The 17,150-nt window shown below is 37.3% G+C and overlaps 1 protein-coding gene across 1 annotated transcript in view; it reads left to right on the top strand.

Moving 5' to 3' along the window:
* Positions 1 to 57: 57 nt before the first annotated feature.
* LOC107723722 (integrin alpha-5-like) overlaps positions 58 to 17,150 on the top strand; it is a gene marked incomplete at its 5' end in the record, with an annotated part of 23,805 nt that continues 6,712 nt past the window's right edge. The window contains 16 exons of the mRNA XM_016532432.1: positions 58 to 110; positions 190 to 398; positions 1,319 to 1,519; positions 1,608 to 1,653; positions 1,953 to 2,066; positions 3,622 to 3,677; positions 4,374 to 4,531; positions 5,079 to 5,216; positions 8,134 to 8,201; positions 9,681 to 9,828; positions 10,281 to 10,373; positions 12,081 to 12,160; positions 13,187 to 13,267; positions 13,399 to 13,504; positions 14,289 to 14,447; positions 16,283 to 16,390. Of these exons, the coding sequence (XP_016387918.1) occupies positions 58 to 110; positions 190 to 398; positions 1,319 to 1,519; positions 1,608 to 1,653; positions 1,953 to 2,066; positions 3,622 to 3,677; positions 4,374 to 4,531; positions 5,079 to 5,216; positions 8,134 to 8,201; positions 9,681 to 9,828; positions 10,281 to 10,373; positions 12,081 to 12,160; positions 13,187 to 13,267; positions 13,399 to 13,504; positions 14,289 to 14,447; positions 16,283 to 16,390 (1,818 nt within the window). The remainder of the gene's footprint in view (positions 111 to 189; positions 399 to 1,318; positions 1,520 to 1,607; positions 1,654 to 1,952; positions 2,067 to 3,621; positions 3,678 to 4,373; positions 4,532 to 5,078; positions 5,217 to 8,133; positions 8,202 to 9,680; positions 9,829 to 10,280; positions 10,374 to 12,080; positions 12,161 to 13,186; positions 13,268 to 13,398; positions 13,505 to 14,288; positions 14,448 to 16,282; positions 16,391 to 17,150) is intronic.

The raw sequence follows: 17,150 nt of genomic DNA, 5'->3' as shown, positions 1-17,150 counted from the left end.
TTGTATTTACATGTGATTCGTATCTGTTACAGTTTTTAATGTTCCTAAATTTTTCAGATGGGTTCCTACTATGGCTATGCAGTGGCTGCTACTGACATAAACAATGATGGGTAGGTAAACACAACCAGGTTCAGAGAAGAATCTAGCAATGTGTTCAGTGTTTAAGTTTGTGGTTTGTATCACCTCCAGGATGACAGACCTGCTGGTTGGCGCACCAATGTTCATGCTTCGTGACTCTGATGGGAGGTTGGAGGAGTTGGGTCGGGTCTATGTGTACATGCAGAACGGACCTCTGGATCTCCCACCTCAGCTACCTCACCTCACCGGCACACAGACGTTCGGCCGGTTTGGCAGCTCCATTACCCCTCTCGGAGACCTCAACCAAGATGGTTACAACGGTGAGAGATTTGCCCAGATTTTAGCATTTGTTTGTCAGTCAGTCTTTAAACAACTGTATTGGTTATCAGTCGATATTGGATTTTTTTCTGTTGGTTTTGGTTGTTATTCGATAGCTATCGGGCTATATTTAATTGTGGGTGTTCAGTTCCCTCATTTTTTTTCTTTTAGATTACCTTTACTGTTGTCTAACTGTAGAGCCATTTTAGTACCATTCAGATACTAATTCAGTTTTTTATTAATATTTTGAATCAGTTTTTATTTTTAATCTTAGTTAACGTTTAAATAAATGTTTTTGTCTTCTTTGTAGTTTTTAGTTTTTTTTTTATTTATGTCTATATTGTTTTTATTTATTTTTATTTCAGTTTTTAGTTTGTTATTTTAGTACATCAAGTTAAACTAAATTGAGAAATTTTGCCTTGGCAACTAGCTGAATTAAAAAAAATTTATATTTCTTATTTTCAGTAAACATTTATTTTTTCAAGTAACGCAAATGTTTTAATTGATTTTCAGTTTTTTAGTTTGACTTTTAGTCAACAATAATAACCCTCACCACTCACTTGAATTAAATCTTTAAAAACGCGAATAATGTTATAACATTGTTAAATGTAATCTTAAAATGAATATCCATCTTTATACTGTATATTATAATGTTGTGATGCCTAAATTCACTTGTAGCATTTTTAATTATTTTTTTTTGTGTTTCATTTGTAATTTTTTTAGACAGAATAATGTAGAATTTTTATATCTTCCATTTTTCGGTTAATGACTAATTAGAGTTTTTTTTTTTAGAGTTTTATTTTTAAAATATTTAGACTAAATAATATAGACCTTTAATTTCTGCTGTTTATCGGTTATTACCTATAACATGAAAGTAAGTACATTTTTTTGCACCTCTAATTCTACAATATTCTCTTAACAGACGTGGCCATCAGTTGTCCGTTTGGTGGGGAAAACAAACAAGGACTGGTGCTCATCTATAACGGACATGCTGGAGGACTCAGGGAAAAGCCCTCTCAGGTGATCGCTGGCCAATGGGCTTCTGCCACACCGTCAGCTCTACCTGCCAGTTTTGGTTACGCCCTTCGTGGAGGCAAAGACCTGGATAATAATGGCTACCCAGGTGAGAAAACCTAGTCTTTTTAGCTACCATAAACCACTGCCACTGCTGCTGAAATCTAGTCTGATACCATGTTTTTTTCTTCTTGCAGATCTTATTGTTGGCGCATTTGGTGCAGACACTGCCGTTCTTTATAGGTCAGTCACAAACATGAAGACTAGAGTAATGGCTGCTGAAAATTAAGCTTTGCCATCACAAGAAGAAATTACCTGTTAAAATAAATACTTCAAATTGTAATAATGTTTCACAATTTTACTATTTTTTACTGTATTTTTGATCTATTAAATACAGACTTTGTGAGCAAAAGAGAATTCATTCAAAACATTTTTAAAAATCTTACCGACTTCAGTATATCCTATTAAAATTTTAATCATAAAGCTATTTAAAATGCTTTTGAGTGCAGACTAAATAATTTAGGATATTATGTAATTTCCAGGTCTCGTCCTATTGTGAACACCAGTGCTACCTTGACTGTATATCCAGCTATGATTAATCCTGAGGAGAAAGTTTGCACCATAAGCCGTGGGAACGAAACCCTGCAAGTGTCCTGGTATGTCTGCTATCTTGTATCAGCTAGAATTTGTTGCATTCCTGGTCCAAAGCAGTAAATAGATTTTATTAGACTGTTTATCCAAATCCTAAACATTCAACATGCAATAATATGGAAAAAGATCTTTCACATTTAACATCATTTAAGTGGCATTAAAGTGCACTGTAGGAATTTTAAAAAATCTAATTTAGTAAATAAAGCTTACTTCATTACATCCACAGTTGGGCTTTGTATGTCAGGCTGGACATATGGAAGGGTGTAGTTATGCTGTCAGCAAAGGCTTTTCCAAATAGTTTGGACACGCTATGCTGGTTGAGGGTGAGCCAAGAAGGTGGCGAAAAGCATGAAATGCCCTTTTCCCAACTCCACGACATGCATTTTTGAAATATGCGGCCTATCTGTGGAGGGAAAGGAAACTCCGCTGGGCTGGTCTCTCTCTGACGTGAAATGTCAGTGTCTCCGCCTGTTCTGTTTTATACAGGGAAAGTTTGTATACGTATGTGTTGATTACAAGTCGTTGCCTAGGCACAGAGGCTTTTGGGAGAAATTAGAGAGCGAGAGAGAGGGAGAAAGGGATCTAGCAGTGGCTTTGAATGAGATATTGTTTAGTGGTGGAACACAGCTGGGAAACATCAGGACGCAATGAGCTGCACATGCATGTAAGCTCACACACACACACACACACACACACACACACAGACAGATGTATACTGAGGCTTAGAAACACACATGGGAACACTGCGTTTATTGCACAGGTCAAAAGTAGCCTGGATTGTGATTTTTCTTCTTTTTTTCTTCAGTCTTTCACTCTTCCCCTTCTGTGTCTTGTTTCTTTTGTATGTTTTGTGTTTCTTTTGGATTCTTTTGTTGCTTTTTCTTCTTTTTTTGGAAACTTTTTCAGTTCTTTCTAAAATGAAATTCTTTCATTCATTTAAACTGTCATTCAAACTTTTTTTTTTAATTTTCTTGATCTTTTTTTTTTAGTTTCTTGCTTCCTTTCAGTTGAACTCATTTATTTTCCACAACATATTAAGCAGAACAACCATTTTCAACATTGATAATAAGAAGTGTTTCTTAAGTACCAAATCAGCATATCAGAATGATTTCTGAAGGATCATGTGACACTGAAGACTGGAGTAATGGCTAATGAAAATTCAGCTTTGCCATCACAGAAATAAATTGCATTTCAAAATATATTAAAATGGTTGACAAAATGTTAATAATATTCCATAATATTGCTGTTTTTACTATATATATTTTTTTTATCAAATAAATGCACGCTTGGTGAACACAATAGACATCTTTCAGAAATTGTACATTACATCAGTTTCCAGCACAGACGTGATCCTTAGCTGTCCTGTTTAAAAACATCTTCACATATGTTTGTGTGATCCATTATACTATAGTCATCCTTCCTTCAAGCTGTCAAGTGTTATAGCCTGAGGAAACAATAATAGCAAATATTTCATAGCCAAAGAGTTTCTCTCTCAATGTGTTTCTAATGCGTAATAAATCCACTTCATCTCTCATCATTTGTCTGCTCTGCTTCTTACAGTGTCAACCTGAGCTTTTGCCTCTCAGCCAATGGGAAGCACCTACCAAATCATCTCGGTAAGCCACATCTGCTCCTGTTTACCCACCTGTTGATCCCCTTTGCAAATAGTATTCCTTTTTAAATAAGCAACCACCCAGAACACTAGTCACGCTCTTACAATCACCTGTAACACCCGTGCATTGTGGCATTTATTCTTGGACTTAATTTGACATAATGTCCCTCACAACCTAAAATAAATCTGGTTTTAGGCATCTAAAAGAGCCTTCATGTTTCCCATTCCATCCATAAGCCGTTCTTTGTACATACACGACCTTTACAATGCATTTATTCAGCAATTACTTCCCTCCGTTTCCCCCTGGGCTAATGATAGCACCATATGCCCTGCCATTAGAGGCCTAGACTATGTTGTGTGAAGAATAGCACCTACTGCACACGCTCAGATAACTGAGCGCAGGTGCCCAACATACATCTGAACGGCATGCAAATTCCTTCATGCCCTCACGACTTTCTATCAAAAGCATTATGGCTCTTCTTATGGCCATTCTCTTCAGGTGTTGGATAATGATAAAAACTAAATGTTTGGAAGAAGTCTTCACTCTTGCCAAAGCACAAAGTTCAGATCTACCCAATAGGCTTTGAGATTTAGTGCTGTGTCAGCTTGGCTCCGTCCTGCACCTGTATGCTGGAGCCAACGTGAAGGCATCGTGCCCATAACTTTTCTAAATCTATCAGACAATGTGTGTGTTTTGTAGAGTTTAACGTTGAAGTTCAGCTGGACCGGCTGAAGCAGCCGCAGAAGGGGGCCGTACGGAGAGCTCTGTTTTTAGACACCCAGCTTCCCGCTCTGCAGAGGACTCTGACTGTGCCAAATGGAGCCAGAGTCTGCAGTGACACCAAGATCTTCTTGCGGGTGAGTTTGACCCCAGATTACCTACAAAAGCAGGACATTAATGGTGCACTAAATAGCAGGGTTTTAGACTTGGAGTTCAAATTTGATGACTTGCACCTCGCCTTTGACAGCAATGACTCGCGACTTCCCTATCTTGAGTCTAGACTTGAATGCATAGATTCAAGACTTGACTTTGGACTAGAATGCAAAGAAATTGGGCTTTCATGTGACTTGCAGAAAAATGACTTGGTTCGACTAAATAGTATATACAGTAGATAAAAGTTGAATATAAAATGTCCTAATGTGGCATTCAGAAGACTGTGAGCCAATGAGAATTAAGAGTAGGTGGGACTAACCATTGGAAACATTGAGGGGAAAAATAACCTGCATCATTTTAGTGAGTTAATTTTCCATTTCTTAGTACAAGATAAGTGTTAAAAGTGAAGATAAGTAAGATAAGTGTGGCAACTGATGCCAAAAATGCAGCAAGGGATTAAGAGTCGTTTCGTCCTGCTTTCTGACCTTTCTCACAAACTCCCGCTCTGTTTTCCTCTCTGTTGGAGTGTAGGATGAGAAGGACTTCAGGGATAAGCTGTCGCCCATCTTCGTTGCGCTCAACTTCAGCCTGAACCCTCAAGCTGCGGCAGACAGATACGGCCTGCGGCCCATCCTTAACTACCAGACAGCAGAGCTCATCGAACAGAAAGTACGTTCATCTGCTGCTGCAGATATCCCACAATGCTTTATGTGAACAAACAAAACAAAGGTTTTGCATGGAGCGGTACATTCTTCTCCTCCTTTATGAAGAGATTTTCAAAACATACATCTGGGATGTTCTCCAAATTGTCTGGAAAGCCATTTGAGAGCTGAAGGCAATGTGCAGCGTGTACGGCAGAGAACTTTTCACTGTCCCACCAGGAGTAGGTTTCACTCCTACTGTGGAGGTGTGTGTGCGTATAGAGGGTTAATAGAATTCAGTTTTTTTCCTGGCAGGTTCTCGCAGGCCATATGCCGTCTGTTTAGGTTTAGCTTTTTGGGTGGCAGTTTTCTTTCAGTAGTTATTGAGACCGTGCCGAACACATGGGCCGCACTGACCATATGCAGAAACATTCTAATCCGAGGTCTTGGAAACATTGCAGATGGAACGATCTTCTAAAACTTTTGCTTATTCAAGCCAAAAAACGAAGTGGAAGCCCTTTTATTCATGATAAATGAGAGTGTCAATTATAAAGAAAGGGGAAAATAATTTAAAACCCTAGTTTAAAACGCACATGCCAAGATTTTAGAAAGTTACTTTGTGTCCACATTGGTTTTATACTGTTTTAAATTACACAACAACAACAACAAAAAAATGTAATAATAATAAAAATTTCTTCTTATTCTTCTTACCCTATTGTTATTAAAGTTACATATATTTTTATAGAGTACAAATATATAAAAATATCATAAATTATTCTTAGAGTAATTAAATGAAAAAATATATATTTTTAATACGTTTATATTTTTAAATATTATATAAATATACAAAATGTTAAAAAAATAATAATGATGATGATGATAATGTTACCACAATATATTTTATAGAGTATTATTATTACATAAATATACACTATTTACAGCAATTTATAACAATAATGAAAAGTCATATTATTATTTGTATTAGTATTTATATTATTTTCTAATAAAAAAATAACTATGTCAAATTTCTAAGGACTTTCTTTTCAAGAATTAATGGAAAAAATTTAATAAATCTGGTGGGGGGGGGGGAAAGTGTATTTGTTGTCTTTATTTTCAGGGGACTATAGGTGTGAGGCCCCGTATTCATCTTGCCTATAGATTGAGATGTTTTGGACCTCCTTTTATAAATGTTGTTAGTGATCCCACCAGGTGCCCTCCAGTTTGCTTACCCAATCATGCTGTTTGTAGACCTTAACACTTCCGTAAACACTTTATGGTGGTTTTGGCTGTGGATCAGCTTGGACATATGCACATGTGACCCTCTCTTGTATCTCTGCTCGGGCTTCTAATTGTTTGGTTGCTCCAGTGAACCCAAACAACCCTCTCCAGGAGGTTCGGAGCGGCCCGATACAGAGCTATGGAAAGGGGTGGCCGCCCTCATCGGTTGTAATTAGAGCTCAGCAACTGCTAATTACAGGGAAGCCACTTTGCCCTTTCTAATCTCCCTATTCTATTTTCTTATCCTCATCGTCATGTTGCGTCAACCTTGCACATGTTGGAACCACTTGCACCACTTTCCCCTTTTCTTTATGTCTTCGAGTCATTCATAAATTGTATATAGATTCTATCTCATTAATGTGTGTGCTTTATGCAATGTGTATATATTTATATTTGTCTGTGTGGTGAGAGTTGGGTGGTGTCGCGTGCAGCTAGCATGTGGTTCAGGGTCGGCAGCCTCTGATGTGGATGTTGGTGGCGTATAGAACAGCCTTATGGGTACAACCATAGCTCTTTATCCCTTCAAGTGAGCTCTATACGTTTTTTGAAGCCTGTACACATCTGCTCTTCAACCCAGTATTCATTTAGCAGTGTTTACTAATCTAAAACCTAGCATTTTGTAGGCTGAGGAGTGATGTTTACGATTGCAAACGGCAATGTTTATATTCATTTTGTTTATATTCGGTAGTGTATTAGGTATCAATATTCTTTGACCATTACATGGTCATGCGCTAACACTTGACCTAAGTGAACGCACTGTTTATAATGCAGCCGGCCTCTGCTGTCTGTTCTTTGCAAATATCTTCAGAGTGCTTTGTTTGGATTTTTGAAAAAAAGCTATTTCATAGTGCAAGTAGTTTGAAGTTTCATGGGAATTTGTAAGTATGTAAAGGTTTATTGGATTTTTTTTTCTGTGTGTAAACTGCCTAGAGATGTTTAGTTGGGATATTGGTTATGGGAAGTGTGACTAAAATTATGCTTATTATAGGGCGATGATGCCTGAATGACATTAGAGACACTGGATTGCAGGTGGTATCCTGTATATGATTAAGAAAATGACTGGAGAATCTCAGACAGCTTCTTTTTTAGATCACATTGTTCGTAAGCGAATGGCTTACTTTCTATTTTTACCCTTTAAATCAACAAGAAATTGAAATTGACCCCGTTTACTTTCTAAAGGTGCGTTCCTGGTCTTATTGTAAATTATATGTTTGTTTGTTTATGCATTTATATACTCTAAAAATATTAATTAATTTGCTGAATTTCATTTTTTTTTTTAAATAAAAAATAACATGAAAGATAATGCCAAACTTCTAAGGCTTTTCTTTTTAATACATTTATGCCCGCCACATATTTATAAAAATTACTTTTAATTCAGAATTTTAAAACATTCTTGTCGTGAATTGCATTTTTAATGTATTCTGAAATGAATAGATCTCGAAATGAATAGAAGTCTGTATTTGCATATAACTGTAGATCTTTCTGGCTTTATTTTGGTATGTAATGCCCACTTTTCACCATCCAGTCAATTCCTGAAATATAAAATCAGGTCCCAGGATATTCATTTTCACTTATAACAAGTCGATTCTGAATCTAAAATAGGTTGCAAATTAATGACTATAATCTCTCAGTAACTTATCTTAACATTTTTTTGGCTTGTGTTCTAGGCCCAGATTTTATTGGACTGTGGAGAGGACAACATCTGCGTCCCTGACCTGAAACTCTCTGTGCACGGGTAAGATGATTAGCAAGGAATGCAAAAAACTAATAAAAGCCTGGAGATTAGTGTGCTTTTTGCAAAGTTTGCAATAAAGTCACGTATGAAGTAAAATGGCTATTACAGCTACTGTTTAGATTAGATATTTGGATAAATATACGTGACGAGTCACAGCTTTTAGAAAGTTGGACAAAGTGTTCCCAGGTTAGATTAGTGACACACACATGGACAGATACACAGGAAAAAAACAGGAAGGCTATGCACAGGTGCTGGGATTGTCAGACTTGGCTGGCTTGTGGAAAAAAAAAACTACATAGATGAGGCGGATAAGTTTGGAAAATTTGGAAATCACTGTGGCCCCCTTTTCCCTGCAGTTACAATGGCAGTTTCCTGCAGTTGATTTGTAAAATCTGTGGGCATTTTCTCTCTCTTTTATTCACAGATTTGTTTGTATCTGTTGTTATTCTTCGACTGTCTTACCAAGAACCTTAGAGATTTGTTGCGTTTGTCTTAGGTCACATGTTTATTAAACTGTGGAGGGTATTAATTTTCTCCACAGAGTGATTTGGATTTTCTTGTCATTCAACAAGCAGAGGGAATAGTATCTCTTGGAAATTCACTCGAGGGGTTATTCTTTAGGAGAAAATGTGAAAATGCATCAGAGATGCCTCGGACAACATGGCTATTCTTTAGTACCGCTGTCAGTATCTGCTTCCCGGGTCCAGATTTCTGTCAAATTAACTTGTACTAAATAATTTCCATGTGATTATTAGAACTTGCTGATGTTCATTTGTTGTAAGGGTCTTTATATTTATTTTGATTAGCCATTGAATGCGAATCATGACCTCCTTATGACATGAACCCAACCTCATATGTGTCATCTGGAGGGGTTTGTTATGAAAGTACAGCAAGCGATGGCTTCCACATAGGTTCGAGTCACCCACTAACCGAGTGCCAGCGTTTGAATTCAGTACGTGCCGCTTCCCCAGCATGGCTTTACGAGGCCAGGCGGTAATTGGAAGCGTCTGTGTGGCCCTCGCATGGAATTTCTCATTGTGTCTGAGATGTAGAGAGAAAAGAAAGGGGGGAGGGAATGCGAACGAATAGAAAAAAATGGGAACATTGCGGAATGTTTCACAGTCTTTGTCGTTGCATGTTCAACTTTATAGCTACAATGGAAATTAGGGTTTTTTAATAGGAAATGTGTGTACAGTGCTGGAGGAAGGGCTTCCTGTTGGAAAGATCTGAGTGATATTTACTGCTAGATCAGCAGAATTACATACAGTCAATGTCCTCTATGCTTAATACTTCACAGCTAGTTTCAAAACTACTACACAGATTTTAAATGGCCAGTTAGTGGTGCTTGTTAATGCATTGACTTAAACAGTGTTTGAAAGTACAATTTGTATATTTAGTATTCACCCTATAGACCCTATAGAAAGTAAATTAGCCGCCAGTGCATGAGCTTTACGTTTTGTTCGTGTTTTGGTTCCGCAGGGACAGGAAGGAAGTGTACATGGGCGATGACAACTCTCTGACCCTGACTTTCAATGCAAAGAACGACGGAGGCGGAGCTTACGAAGCCGAGCTGTATGTGGTCTTGCCACCAGAGGCCGACTACAGCGGAATAGCCCGCAATAACGAGGTGAGATATGGAGACCCTCCCTCCAGGTGCTGCCTATTACACGGACGTGTGCCAGACCCCGTCCATTAACTCCTACATGTGTTCAGCATTTCAGCTGAGAAAGACCTTTGTTCTGTTACTTTGATACTCCAGAGAAGACGTGTTTTTTATTAATGGAGACATGTGATGAGAAATCCTGTAGTGAGGCAAAAATATAGATTACTTTACATTTTAAGAAGGGGTAGTGCTTACAGGAGGAGTATGGGCACCAAACAGGGTCTGTTTTAATTAATTACTTGTACTTTTTTGTTAACCCTAACCCTGTGTGGGGATGATTTAGCACAAAAATGTAACATTCAGCAGTAGTACCACAATTATTTTAAGCAGGTCAAGACATGAGTCAGGGTTGTGAGTTATCACTATGTGTGTGTTTCCCAAAATGTACTGGTCTTTTTCTCTATTTCTCCGGACAGAGCCTGACCCAACTGACCTGCAGTTATGAGACGGAAAATCAGACCCGTTACCTCAGCTGTGACCTGGGGAACCCCATGAAATCAGGCACTAGCGTAAGCACCAAACTATTTTTTCTATTTGTGCGTATTTACACACTTGAGTGACTTGGGGTTAAAAGTGACCTTTTATCAAGTGCAATTGAATCTTACTGCTTTCCCAGCATATCTGAGAAATGTAAAATTGTTATTTGAACAGTCATAGAAATTAGTAGAATCTTATGAAGTCATGGATAAGTAAATAATTTTTATAAATCTATCAATCTATTGTTCTATCTTACAGTATATATAGTTGTAGTTAAGCTCAACTCTTTTTCCTTGGCTATAAGTTATTTTAAGGTGTCCTTGTTACAGTGTAATTGTACATTTAAGTACTGAGTAATGTTAATTAACTACATGCACTTACTATATGGTTAGGGTTTGGTTTAGGGTTACTTGCATGTAATTATGCATAATTCGTTGTTATTATAATAGCAAGTACATGTAACATGTGTAACAAGACACCTTAAAATAAAGTGTTACCGAAATTGCTTTTTGTGTGCGCAATCTCTATAAAATAATTTATGGTTATCCAGTTATCCTTTTCCAGTATTCACAAACGACTGGAAAAATCATGGAAATTCTGATTACTGACATCTAGCATTTAAAAAAAACAGGCCTCCAGCAACCATAATTGTGCCCTGTTAGTCACATAACCTTTATTATTCATCTAACCTGTGTTAGTCAGCTCGTAGTGCTGTCTGGGGGGCTTGTTGAGGGCTGTGTTGGATCATGTTTGGACAGGCAGGAAGTTCCCACCAGTGATGCAGGAAGTGACAGTCATTTTGGCTCTGCCCACTTAGAGAGTGGAGTTCCCCTCTCCAAAATGCCACTGTGTGGAGGTGGTGGGATCTGTGGTTTTTTAATGTGTCTGCAGAGATGGAGTATAATTGAGTGACTGTTCAAACTGCTCCCTGTCAATATGTGTTTCCAGATACCCCTGTCTGTTTTTTAGTCAGCTGCTCTCATTAGTTCGGGGCAGGTTATTTGGGTGTTTTATTCAGCAATTTTATTATTAATGCTATTATTTTTGGATTCCAGGACCACCTAAGAGGTTCCTCATAACAACTGGCCTGTATCTATAATAGTATCTCATGCAATGAGAAATTCAGAAATTACAGACACCCCACACACACACACACACACATGCACACTTGCACGGACACCCACACCCGAACTCTCACACACTGAGTGCTGATAGCCGCTCGTATGGGGTCTTTTTGCCAGAGTTTATGTGCGTGCAGTGGGAGCATAAAACCACAATTATAAAAGGGAGGCTGGAACTCCCATGCAGTCTGGGTTTGGGTAGGTGACTTCAGCATTTTAGGGTAGTAACTAAGTGGAGTGCGTTTGACAGTGCACCTAAACATGACATCACTAGATGAATGAGCGAGGATACGTTTTAGTGTTTCCACTTGTGTTTTTTGGATGGAATACAGGAAAGGAACATTCCACCAACCTCAACATCCATTCCGTTGCTATGGCAGTGCATTATGGGGGATTTGTCTGTTTAGAGAATTCTCTGGTTTAATTCTTGGAAAGCTGAAATTCAGTATTGTGACACTGCTAATATCGTTGGCTCCTTTATGAGAAACTGCTTGCATTTCTCTCATTTTTGGGTTGTTTAAATGAATGAATAAATTAATTAAATGTACTTGTATATGTATATGTACTTGTAGGAAGTGACTTTGGATTTATTTTAAATAAATTATGTTTTATTTTCAGTTATGGGCCGGACTGAGATTCACAGTACCACGTCTGAAGGACACACACAGATTTGTGCAGTTTGACCTGCAGATCCGTAGGTATGAAACTTGAAACCAACACACACAGCTTTAATGTTTTGTTGTGTTGTGTGTTGTGTTGTGTTGTGTTGTGTTTTTTTGTTTTGTTTTGTTTTGTTTTGTTTTGTTTTGTTTTGTTTAGTTTTGTTTTGTTTTGTTTTGCTTTGCTTTGCTGTGTTGTTTTTTTGTTTGGTTGTGTCTTGTTTTTGTTTGGCTCTGTGTTGTTGTTTGTTTTGTTTTGTTTTGTTTTGTTTTGTTTTGTTTTGTTTAGTTTAGTTTTGTTTTGTTTTGCTTTGCTTTGCTTTGCTGTGTTGTTTTTTTGTTTGGTTTTGTCTTGTTTTTGTTTGGCTCTGTGTTGTTTTAATTTTGTTTTGTTTTTTAAATAAACATTCACACTATCTACAGACAATTAAACTATATAGTAGCAAACATGAATAATTGCTTAGTACTTTTGCAAAGTAAAAGATCACGGTACCACTTTATTTTTAGACACCCTTGTTACACGTTACATGTACTTACTATTATAATAACAATACATTATGCATAATTACATGCAAGTAACCCTAATCCTAACCCTAACCATAGAGTAAGTACATGTAGTTAATTAATATTTCTCAGTACTTAAATGATTACTATAATTATACTGTAACAAGGACACCTTAAAATCACTGTTTGAATTGGGGAAAAAATAGTTTCTTATTTATACATAAGAAATGTATAAATAAATATATAAAATGTGTAAAGAAAATGTATATAAAGTAAATCTTATATAAAGAAATACACTTTTTTTTTTTTTATATATTTAAAAAACATATGATTGCCCATACAAAAATGGATTGATTGATTGATTATTAGTATTATTGTTTATCTATTTATTTAAAAATGTATTTCATATTGGCCATCATATACATTTTTAATTATACTGTAAGTGAGACTATTATGCTTCCTGATATATCATGCATCTTTAATATGGTTAGGTTAGTTGCACATGTCGTTAAAGAGGCCTTAGTATGCTCTTTAATAAGCTCTCCATCTCTCAATCTGCAGTAAGAATGAGAATAACTCCCAGAGTGAAGTCGTCCCCTACAAGTTGGAGGTGGTGGTCCAGTCAGATGTTATTCTACAGGGGTGAGTTCACATGCAGAACCCATTTATAAGCACTTCACAAGATCACTGCTCTTCTGGAACTCTCACTAGGAAGCTCCCCGTGTTCCTTCACTTTCTCATTTTCCCGTCTCTCTTTATCTCTCATTTTACAGTGTCTCCCGACCAGACAAGGTCTTCTTTCCCCCACCAAACTGGAAGTTGACCAAGAATGTGATGGTTGAACAGGATGTCGGACCCTCCGTCCAGCACACTTATGAGGTAAAGACCTTGTCAGTTGGACTTGAAGTCAGAGAGGCCTGTCATTGATAGGAATCCAGAGTAAAAGCTATAAATCCCTATGGTGTAATTATGGGATGTATGGTTGCCTAGCAACTAGCCGTTAAAATGCAATGTTTTAAATGTTAGCCCTGCCTGCTTTTTTTGAGCTAGAGACTTCAAATAATTTTAGTAAAACTTTCTTTTCATGCACTGCTTGTTAAAAACATTAATTAATTCATTCATATTTATATATTTAAACTTTTTATAAGCAGAAATAAAATAGACAGTCAATGCAATACCATTGTTAAAATGTGTTTGCTTGCAGTTTGTGATGGTTGCATTGTTCAGTCAGAGATTGTATTTTTTATTTTATTTATTAACACAGAAGTCACTAAGTCCATTTCATGTCGGTCAGTTCCGCTAATTGCTGCTTGCAGATTGGTTTCTTTATATGACACATACTTTCTGCTAGGGTTTTGCTGATGAGTCATGCAAATACTTTGCACATGTAGAGGTTGTCATGGAGAATCTCCAAAAGTTACACAGAGGTCCTAAAATAGCACAAGGCATCAAGCCATCCTTTTATGATGACCAGAGAGTCCAGAAACACCTGTGGAGTTACTTTAACAGCACGATTTAATCCTGTGGTTGTGATGATGTAATCATGAAAATGACAAGGCAGCAACCTGGATTTTAAACCAAAGGGTTTGAGAAGGATTATTATGACATACCATAGATTTTTGATTCATATCTCTGTCTTTCTCTGTACGTTTCTCCCTCTCAGTTGGTGAACAACGGGCCGAGCCGCATCAGTCACACTCTACTGCAGCTCAAATGCCCCATGAGGCTTCAAAGTAACAGGTTAATTTACCCGCTGGAGGTCACGACGGAGGGCCCTGTTAACTGCACCACCCACAACATAGTCAACCCCTTGAACCTCAAGGTAAGACGCTGTGGGTTAACCGCAGGGCAGAGATTTAATCAAAGTACGAACTGACAAAATAATTAAGACTGGGGTGCTTTCTGTCATTATGTGAACGACTTTGATCTGTGAGGCTTTTCTTTTAAAGCACCGTTCATGGGCGAACATGTCTGGGTCGTATTTCACCCATAATAAAAAAAAAAAGAAGAAAATAGATTTTACTTTAATTTGATAATATGTAATATTATATAAATATCATATTATCTAAAATAATAATATTTTTATGTATTTTGCTCCAAATGAAAGGAAGCTTATTTTTTTAGGACTATTTACATGTAGCATATTTCACCCATAATGGGGAAAAAAAGCAGAAAATAGATTTTACTTTAATTTGATAATATATACTATTATATAAATATCACAATATATAAAATAATAATATTATTATGTATTTTGTTTCAAATAAAAGGAAGATTATTTTAAGGACCATTACATTTAGCTAATTTTTGCACAAATTCTCATTATTGTAATGTGAAAAAAATGTAATATGCAGAAAATTGTATGAATAAATGTGAAGACATATAGTTTAATTAAAATAAAAAATTGTATTACTGCGTGTGTGTATATATATACTATTTTATAAGTATTTTTATACCATGGCAACATTTGTTTTTGCTAATGCTAATTATTTTATGTTAATTTTAATACAAATAAAGTAATTGCATTAAATTGTAAAAATATGTAATTGAGAATAATGACAATTAATGCTTGAGCACGTTATAATAATGATAATTTGAAGAGAAAATGTGCCTAATTGTAATAAAATTAACATCATGTAAAACGCCTTGATTGAATTAAAATATGCTTAGTTTTCTTCATTAAAAACGTAGCACGGAAAAATGACCCGGACATATTCTTGATAGGTTATTTCAAACTTATTCTTACAGGAATGTGAAACTGTTGTAATTTCTGCTGTAAAGACATTAGTGATGGGAGACTCACATGCAGTCATGTGAGGAGAGAACAGATGTCCATCAGAACATCATGAGCTCTTAAAAGGATTTAAACTTAAGGGACATCCGCTGTCAGTAACACCCAGTTTGTCCCATACAGTCAAATACATATGCCCAACACATGCACACACCACCCATCCATCCATATTTCCTAATATGTCCTTTCTTAGAGCCCACCCTGTCCCTCACACAGCCCCACCCATGGGCATTAAAGCAGCCTTTGATCCTCCTGCCGTACTCTCATCTCAATCTGCTCCCTTCATGCTTCACGTCCCACTGCTGTCTATATAAACACAGCCATCAGCTCAATCAGAGCTCTTTTTAAAAGACCCCTCTACAACGTCTCTCTATCTCACTCTAGGGTTATACAATCTATGATCTGAAAAAGTGTGGGTCACATGTTATCATCTAATGATTATTCTGTATGTTGTAATGGTTTGTATACCCCTCTCTCTTTTGGGAGAAATCTGGATGATTCGTAACACAAAACTGCTGTTACATCTGGAATTCTGCAGAATGTCTCCCCTAAGTGGTTGTTTGTTCAGTTTCTCATGCCGCTTAGGGTGTGTTTCTTGGTTTTGAGGAGTGGATGGGTCTACACAATGGAGAAGTTGAGTAAAATTCAGACATCTGTTGCAAAATGCCCCTCGCGTCCCGTACAATGTGTCCCTCCCGTTGAGCTCACGGATGAATGTCCGTGTTGAGTCAGAGGGCGTCAGTACAGACTGAACCGTGATGTCAGAGTCCACAATGTCCAAAAGGGTGGTGAGTTTCCACTCAATGTTCTGTTCCCTTTCCCCTCTCTCTGTCTCTCTCTCTCTCTCTCTCTCTCTCTCTCTGTAGCTCCAGCAGTCTTCTACCGAGCTGCCTCCTTTACGAGACGCGGCACACGAACACCACATCGAGAAGAGGGAAACGCACAAGGGCGAGCTGTCTCAGCTGACCAATCTGGTGAGATTTCTTGAAAGTGAAGGGGGGGGGGAGGTTATGAAAAAGTCTAAACACAAAGAAAGTGAGTGAAACATTTTTCACTCACTTTCACACTTTTCAGCTGGCCATGCCGAGAGACCATCTTAAAGTGCCCCTATTATGGGTTATGAAAGGTTCATATTTTGGTTTTGGGAGTTTCCAATAACAGGTTGACATGCATGCAAGGTCAAAAAACACTTTCATGGTCTTATAATATGCATTTATTTTTACCTTACTTCCTTAACGACTCCTAAATGATTCGCTCAACGATTAATTTTTCCAAAGCCCTCCTTTGCGTGATGCTAATCTGCGGTGATTGGTTCGATCGGTCTCATTTTAATGTCATCATGCCTGATGCCTGATAAAGCAGCGTTTGTGAGCACAGTGCTGCTTTGTGTACAGCGTTACCGGGGAAACCGCTATTTTTACCGCTCCAAAAGCCGGCACCTAATGGCAGAGAATGAATTTGCATTTTCATTCAGACCATTGCGAAAAGACCCAACAAGTGGGCGGGCAATATGCTAATGTTTCATGCTGACTTCAACATGAAACGGCTTGGGATTTGTTTTAAAAACGACTTGTTTCACTGATTCAGGGTCGACTCTTTCTTTTGAGAGACAATAACTTTATACAGGGTGCACTTTCAGATTTATAACTTTGCAGGATGTTTTCATTCACTTAGAGCTGTGTTACACACTGCATGAAAGGTAATTTTCAAAAATCCATAATAGGGGCACTTTAA

This window comes from Sinocyclocheilus rhinocerous, unplaced genomic scaffold, assembly GCF_001515625.1.
Source record: "Sinocyclocheilus rhinocerous isolate Xijiao unplaced genomic scaffold, SAMN03320098_v1.1 scaffold905, whole genome shotgun sequence".
Taxonomy (NCBI): Eukaryota; Metazoa; Chordata; class Actinopteri; order Cypriniformes; family Cyprinidae; genus Sinocyclocheilus; species Sinocyclocheilus rhinocerous.
This window is presented reverse-complemented; position numbering and strand designations above follow the sequence as displayed.